Source organism: Panthera uncia, chromosome D2 (genome assembly GCF_023721935.1).
Source record: "Panthera uncia isolate 11264 chromosome D2, Puncia_PCG_1.0, whole genome shotgun sequence".
NCBI lineage: Eukaryota > Metazoa > Chordata > Mammalia > Carnivora > Felidae > Panthera > Panthera uncia.
The window spans coordinates 48,735,804-48,744,058 of NC_064818.1; the positions used below are offsets into that span (position 1 = coordinate 48,735,804).

The following is an 8,255-nucleotide window of genomic DNA, read 5'->3' on the forward strand; positions in this document are numbered from 1 at the left end:
GTGGAAAAACACTTCCTGTAAAAACTTAATACAGAGGTTCCCAAACTTTCTTGGTTCACAGTGCCTTTAATGCCTAGGTAATTTTTTTCATTGTTCCCCTACACCCAAAAAGAAACAGCTAATATTTTATCCACTAATGCTAAGGCCAAACAACCACTGAAAATTCAGCTTCTGAAAATCCAGTTTGTAAAGTTACGTCATCATCAAAAGGAATGTAACATGTTACCATTTGAAACAATACTACCTTGAGCTATTGAGTGTCACTGTTTTCTTTCTTTTTGAAAAAAATTTTTAACGTTTATTTATTATGGAGAGACAAAGAGAAACAGAGCATGAGCATGGGAGGGAGGGGCAGAGAGAGAGAGGGAGACACAGAATCCGAAGCAGGCTCCAGGCTCTGAGCTGTCAGCACAGAGCCCGACACAGGGCTCAAACTCACAAATGGTGAGATCATGACCTGAGCCGAAGTCAGATGCTTAATCGACTGAGCCACCCAGGTGCCCCTAGTGTCACTGTTTTCTTTGAAAATTTAAAATATTTCGAGGTGCTCCTGTGAGTTTGCTGTAGTCTGGCTGGCTTCATGCACAGTGTGGGAATTTTAGACTTACCAAACCCCATTTGTATATATGTATTTTTTTGTAAGACATGTACTTTTTTAAAAGTTATAATTAGCATAAGCATAGAAGATATCTGGAGGGACAAACAGCAACTGTTAAATGTTTAAATGTAGAGCGGTAGGACTTGTTATTTTAGATTCTTAGGTATTTTGTTTAAATTATATTGAATAGCACTTACATAGTAAAGGAAAATAAGTTTTCAAGGAAAGGAGCACACATATGGTAATTGACTTTCTTGCTTGGTTGACTCAGCTCCTAACAGCTTCCCTACCTGTACAGCAGGTGTGGATTTTTTTTTTTTTTCATTCATTTAATCTCTACACCCAGCATGGGGCTTGAACTCATGACCCTGACATCAAGAGTCACATGCTATTCCGACTGAGTCAGCCAGATGCCCCTAGTGTGGATTTTTAAAAACTTACTTCTAGGAGTATAAGATACCCCAATTTTGGATTATAACTACACTATGTGTCTGTTGTCGATCACTTAGAAATCTAGGGGGAAAAATAGAGATTAATTTTTAGAATTCTGCGGCTCTTGATAGCCACTGTTATTTCATTCCTTGGTATCATTGGTCTTCCTTCTTTTCCCTTTTGTCTCTCTCCTGTCCCGCTAGTTTATGGCCACCAGAGTGATCTTTCAAACTGCAAATTGAATTATTTAAACTACAATTTTTGTGTTATCTTTTCCACTACAATATAAGCTTCACAAATGCCACGTGTTTGTGTGGTTCACATCCTCAGCCCTTAGTATAGTGGCTGGCACATCGTAGTGGGGAGTTTGGGGCTCCAGACCAAAATCCTATGTGTGATTTTTTTCCCCCTTTTAGGCTGACCCATAGGCAGTTACATAATCTTTACCTGTTAGGCCTCATGGCTTTTTCGTGGGAAAGGCTGCCCTCCCCATGCAGAGTGCAGTCTCTGAAGGGAGTTACAGTCAAGGACTCAGGACCCTGGCCAGCCATCCCCTTATACATACCCGCAGTCCTCGCCGAGGTGCCTTCATTCAGAGCCTCCTTATTGGGGGCCCTCAGCAGAGAAATTCCTCGGGCACCTCTTCCTAGGACCTTCTCATGACAGGAAAGGGGAGGGAACCTGGAAGATACTTTTCTCCACTCAGACTTTACTTTTCCACTCTTATCCCTTCCTTCTGGTCTCCAGCCCTAAGGTCCATAAAATAGCAAAGGCAAGAGCTTTTTGTTCAGTACTCCCTTGGCAGTGAGAGGACTCCCCACTTGTGTGCCGATCCTCCTGACCTAGACCACACTTGGGGAAAGATGAAAGGTGGGTGCGAGTCGCATTTTCGCAGGTTTTGCCTCTTGCTTATTCTATTGCAGTAAGTGGTTAAAGGCCTAAGTGTTGCTTTCATTTTGGCTTATTGACTTAACTGGCTACTCTGACATCTGGCAGCTCAGCTCTTTCAAGCCCAGCCTAACCCTTGGCAAGTAGACTTTCAATTTAGCATGTTTTTTCAACCTTTTTTCTATTAAAAAAAATACATAGCTAATATCATGTGTATATGGATTTTCTATCCAGCAGGTTTCCTAACTGGAAGTATGTTTTCTATTAAAATCAGTATGTACCTGTTGAAAAACAAACAAATGTAGGGATGCCTGGGTGGTTCAGTTGGTTAAGTGTCTGACTTTTGATTTGGCTCAGGGTCATGATCTCACAGTTCATGAGTTCAAGCCGTGTGTCGGGCTCTGTGCTGTCTAGTGTAGAGACGGCTTGGGATTCTGTCTTTGCTTCTCTCTTTGCCCCTCTCCCCTGCTCTCTCTCTCTCAAAATAAATAAATAAAATAAACTTTAAAAAAAAGAAAAAAGAAAAATAGGGGCACTTAGGTGGCTCAGTTGTTGAGCATCCGGCTTCAGCTCAGGTCATGATCTCAGAGTTTGTGAGGTCAAGCCCCATATCAGGTTCACTGCTGTCAGGTCAGAGCCCACTTCAGATCCTCTGTCCCTCCCTCTCTGCCCCCCTGCCCCCATTTGTGCTCTCTCAAAAATAAATAAAACATTTTAAAAAAAGAAAGAAAAACAAATGTACACAGTAAGAAATTGAAAATTTTTTCCACTTCCCAGAAACAACCATTAACAATTTGATTTCTTTTACTGTGTGTGTGTGTGTGTGTGTGTGTGTGTGTGTGTGTTGTGTGTGTGTGTGTTAACTATAAGCAAAGGGCTCACGATTATAAACAACTTTGACTTAATATTGATTGTGGATATCTCTACATGTGAGTACTGCTGCATGGTCCAGTATATATGGATCCTGCTTTTTGCTATCACAGCATAAGCCTCTTTGAGTCATTAGAGACACTTATTGGTTGTACTGTAATTTACCAAACCTTTCACCATGTTGAACATTAGTCAAATGATGTTTTATTTATTTGCCTTTTTGTTTTTGCTGTTCATCGTTATACCATGTGTTTATGAGGCATTTAATTTTTTCTTTGTGAATTGTTTAGTCATGTCCTTTCACCATTTCTAAGTTGCAGTGCTTTTCTCTTTACTTTGGTATGTTTTTTCTTTATTAAGGATTTCAAACCTTTCCAGTTAGAAAGTTATTTATTTTAGGATTTAAACTTTTTTTTTCATAGCAAAGAAGATAATTGAAACGATGAGCTCTTCAAAGCTCTCAAATGTAGAAGTGAGTAAAGAAAATGTGTCTCGACCAAAACGGGCCAAGCGGAAATTGTACACAAATGAAATTTCATCTCCTATTGATATATCTGGACAAGTGGTAAGCTACTCCTTTCGTTTTCTTGAAAGTAAAACTGTTCATGCTCTTTTTAATTCTGAAGTATTCATACATTTTGAATTTTACAATGGTTTGAATTTTTATTCTTTAGATCACATCTCCTGAAATGCTTTAAGTGTTACACTTTTGCTACGTGATGTGTTAAATTTGTAATAATTAAAACAAGTGCTGCATTAATGTATACAAGTGTCATGTATTTACATTTGTAAACTCATCAGAGGAATTTTAATTCCATCAATAGAATTATCACTGTTGAGTAATTTGTTTGCTCCTAACACCTGTTTTTCTTGTTAACTTTATCACAGGAGTTGTACAAATCTGGCCTAAGTGGGCCTGGTAAAAATGCAGAATTGACATTCAGTCATTTCCTCCCACCTTTTCTCTAAGCCTTCCAGGTTCTTTTAAGAAAAGACTGTAGTTTGTCATCCTGACTCGATGACTCATTCTCTTCACTCAGAACAGTCTGTGCTATTACAGGGAGAGTTCTAATTTCCCATCATGCTTGCATTTGCCCAGTAGATGAAAGTGACAGTAGAAAAGCAATTACAGGAGGAGGCTTCTGCAGGAAGTAGCTCAGAGAAATCAGGGGAGAGAGAGACTTTTTGCAACAGCAGTGATCAGATATAAGACACTTGAAGGCAGGTGGTGAAGAATTGGTGTCAATTAGGACATGCCATTGGAAATCCTAGTTTCTTGGTCACTTTTCACCATCTGTCTGATTAGTTCATGATTTCTTCCTTTCACTGAAGTTCTTTCTTTTCTTAGTTGGAATATAATACTCGTTCTACTTTTCTGAGTTATATGCTGTAGCCCTTTCTTATCCTTTGTTTTACTTCCCATGATTTCAGTAGCCCACGGTCATCTGGAGTCTGAAAGCAGATGATCCTCCTTCTGATGTATTATCAGAAGGTCAGTAGTAGCCTATATGTCACAATGCCTACATCATTCACCTCACTCATCACGTAGGCATTTTATCATTTCTAGTCATTTCAAGAAGAAGGGAGAGGACAGTACGATAACATATTTAGAAAGAGATAACATTCACATAACTTACTATACAGTATATTGTTGTAATTGTTTCATTATTAGTGATTGTCAATATAATAATGTGCCTAACTTTCAAATTATACTATATCACAGGTATGTGTATGTATAGGAAAAAGCAGCATACCTAGGGTTTGGTACAGCCTCTGGGGATCTTGGAACATATGCGCCACAGATAAGGGGGGATTATTGTACTTGTTGCTGTGAAAGATAATTTCTTAAAAATTATTTAAGGTACTTCTCTCCAAATATTTCAGTTATTACTTCAAGATATATATGTCCTGAATTCAATATAAAGTGTAGATGATTTTAATTCTATGTTAGGTAATGTTGAAAGAATCTTTACAAAATCTGTTACTTTAGATGATGCTTTTTTATAGAAGGTTAGTATACCTGCAGGCCAAAAGGACAAAAAAATATTAAAATGTACCTATTATTCCAGTTATTAAGCACATGAATATCTTATTAAATTATAAATAAGCTTTTATTTATAAAAAATTGTGGAATTGTTAATTTCAGATTTTGATGGACCATAAAGTAAAGGAGAGTGATCATCAGATTCTTAAACGACGGCTTCGAACTAAAACAGCCAAATAAATCACTTTTGGAGGATGTTTTAATATAAATTTTATGTTCATAATCATTGTAATTTGTATGCTAACTTTTCACAGACAATTGTATATATGATGATGCATTAAATCCCTCTGTGTACACATTGCTATTTTATACATAGTATAATTTTAATTCAATAAAGACAGTATGTCAACAGCTCAATTTGTCTACTTTTCTAAGACTTTTTTATAATAGCTTTTTTTCTTTCTCTCTCTCTCTTTTTTTTTTTTTTTTTTTTTTTTTTGTTTGAGTATAGTTGACCCACAATGTGACGTTAGTTTCAGGTGTACAACTTACTGATTTGACAAGTTTATACATTGTGCTATATAACAGTTTTTCAAACTGTGTGCATTTTCCTTTTATCTCAGGTATAAGGATCAGTGAGGTTCTGGGAAAGATGCTGTTGTTTTTGGTTTTTTTACATACATTGCAGGTCAGATATTTGGTTTACTTCTATTTAACAGTGTTTTATGAATTGTTTTTACTTCATTTGTTAGGAAACACAACTGATTTTACATGTGTGGATTATAGCTAAGATCCAGGAGTAGGGTGTACAGGTCTCCTCACTGCCAGAATTTGTAGGCACATCATTTAGAAAAGATCTCAAGTCTTTTAATTATAATGTCTTGTTAGTAATGTCTTGTTAGTAATCCTGTTTTTTCTAGGACACAGAAGATCAGAAGCAGAAAGAAAGGAAGCATCTAGAGGCCAAAAAGTACTGATAGCTAGAAAATACAAAATTTTAGACCTGGAAGGACCTTAGAAATGCATTTTCCTAATTTTATAGATAAGAAAACTGAGACATAAAGTTTACTTTTCTCGGGATCATATAGCTAAGGTATATTGAGCTTTTGGTTTTAAAAAAAAATCAATAAGAAGCAAAAAACAAAGCAGAGGCCTCAAGAATTGTTGCCAAATGGGGTTTTAAATCTAAGAGCATACACTTATATATCTAAAACCTTAAAGGTTTCATTGGATTTTATCACTGTTCATTTTATTATAGTGATGACCTTGACTTGGGGAAAAAAAGTTACCTTTAGTCTTAAGAGCAACACCATGTTTAGGAAAAATTTCCATCAAAATAGTTAACACGGCCTTTTAAAGCAATAATATGTTTTATTATGTTACCTGGCTTCATTACGCTAAAAATATATCCTCAGTTGATCCTCATTCACAGATTATGTTTGGAAATTTGCTATTTGCTAAAATTTCCTTGTAACTCCAAAGTCAGTACTCTAGGCTCTTTTGTAGTCTTTCTCAGGCATGTGCAGAGTGGCAAAAAATTTTAGTTGCCCAAGATGCATGTTCCCAGCTATGGTTGAACAAGGTGACACTGCCTTCTTGTTTCAGGTCTCATAATGTAGACAAGTGTCCACGTCCCTTAATATAGTCTGAAATCAAGCCTCAACAAGATTTGCAAGGGAGACAGAGTTTACCAAATTAGAAGGGTTTGAGATACACCCTGTACTTTCCAAAGAATCATACTAACAAAGCATAGAACCAAGCCTATGTAAGGTTGAAAGTAGTAATCAAAATGCCTCCTGGGACAGAAATCAACACACTTCAGAGAAAGATACGATACAGATTCTCTGGAACATAAGTTTAATAACATGTGACACAAAAGTCAAAACAAAGCTTGACACGGCCCATCAAAAACTTTAAAGCACCTTGTAAGTGCATGTTCAGGGGTTTAAAGGAAATGTCATCTTAATGACTGTAGACATAAGGAATTTTAGCGGAGAAATGGAAAGAAGAAAAATAAAATGGAGTTGTTACATCAGAAAAGTAAGATAAGTGAAATGAAAAATTACTGGAGAGATACAGCAGCAGAGATGTCAAAAGAATGATCAGTTTAAATTGCCCAAGCCGGAAAAAAGAGATTGAAGAAAGAACAGAGCTTCAGGGTCCTATAGAATAGTATCAAATGGATTGACACACACGTAATTGGAGATTTGTAAGGTTAAAAAAAATGAAAATAGGGCAGAAAAAGTATATTTGAATAAAAATGGCCATTGTATAAGTTTTATGAGGAAACATGGACTTCGAATAACTGTAAACCCCAATTAAGATAAATCCAATTAAGATAAATCCTAAGATTACACTTAGGAAGATCATAGTGAAACTACTGAAAACCAACAGTAAAGAGAAAATTTTGAAAGAGAAATCACAATCTTGAAAATCGTAGGAAAAACACATTGCAATATGAGCCACTGGGAGAAATATAAGAATTATATATAAAATTGTAATGAGAACACAACCAGCCCAATAAAAATCTGGTAAAAGTCTTGAACAGATCCTTCACTAAAGAATATACAAGCAATGGTCAATATGCATATGAGAAGATGAACTCAAGTCTTTAGTTATGGGAAGACAAAGCCAAAAGTAGAGGCAAAACTAATAGTGATTTCTTCAAGGCTGTGGTCAGGAGATGAGATCAGAGGACGTGAGAAATCAGTGGGAATTAGAGCGGCCAGTTTGAATCTATCTTCATATGAATGTCTTCTGGAATATGTAAAAAGCAGTAAGATGCATCCTCCATGCTATGTGTATACTAAAAACTCCTATATATATGCCTTTGATATATTTTCCTTGCACGATTATCAACTGTTTGACAAGTGCACATTCAGTAAATCGGTAATCGGGGAAAAAAAAGCAAGCCGAAAAAGCAGATCTTGGAAAAGTAAGTTTTAAAAACTATTTTCAAAAAACTTCATTTGTAAATAATTTCCAGATTACAGAAAACTTGCATGAATATTACATGAAATACTTTTAGAATCTTTACCCAGGTCCTTCTGTTTTCAAGCTTTGAGATATAATTGACAAAATTGTAAGATATTTAAAGTGTACAAAGTGATGATTTGATATAGGTATACATTGTGAAAGGATCCCCCTTGCCAACGTGTTAACACATCCCTCACCTCACATATTCTCCCCCTTTTTGGTGAGCAAGTTGAAGTTCTAGTAGGAAATTTCAATTATACAATACAGTACTGTTCGGCAAAGTAAGCTTTAATGAGAGAAGATTAAAGGGAAAACAGGGTTTGAGTGGGCACTTAAGATGTTTTAGGGATCTGGTCTTGGACGAGTGTGGACACTCGCAGAAGGAAGACCTACTTTCATAGGTTCTTGAGAGAATTGAGAAAGTATGTAAAATTTGTAAACACATAAGTTATTAAAATAAGGTTGAGACTGCTTGCCAATTTTGCCCAGGGACAGGTCTGGGTATTT

The 8,255-nt window shown here is 36.3% G+C and overlaps 1 protein-coding gene across 8 annotated transcripts in view; it reads left to right on the top strand.

Moving 5' to 3' along the window:
* The window catches only part of KIF20B (kinesin family member 20B), a 72,771-nt gene extending 67,588 nt beyond the window's left edge, over positions 1 to 5,183 (top strand). For all 8 annotated transcript variants that reach the window (XM_049645385.1, XM_049645388.1, XM_049645387.1 and 5 more), the window contains 2 exons: positions 3,211 to 3,353; positions 4,935 to 5,183. In XM_049645385.1, coding sequence (XP_049501342.1) covers positions 3,211 to 3,353; positions 4,935 to 5,012 — 221 coding nt within the window. In that variant the 3' untranslated portion in view covers positions 5,013 to 5,183. The remainder of the gene's footprint in view (positions 1 to 3,210; positions 3,354 to 4,934) is intronic.
* The last annotated feature ends 3,072 nt before the right edge of the window (positions 5,184 to 8,255 follow it).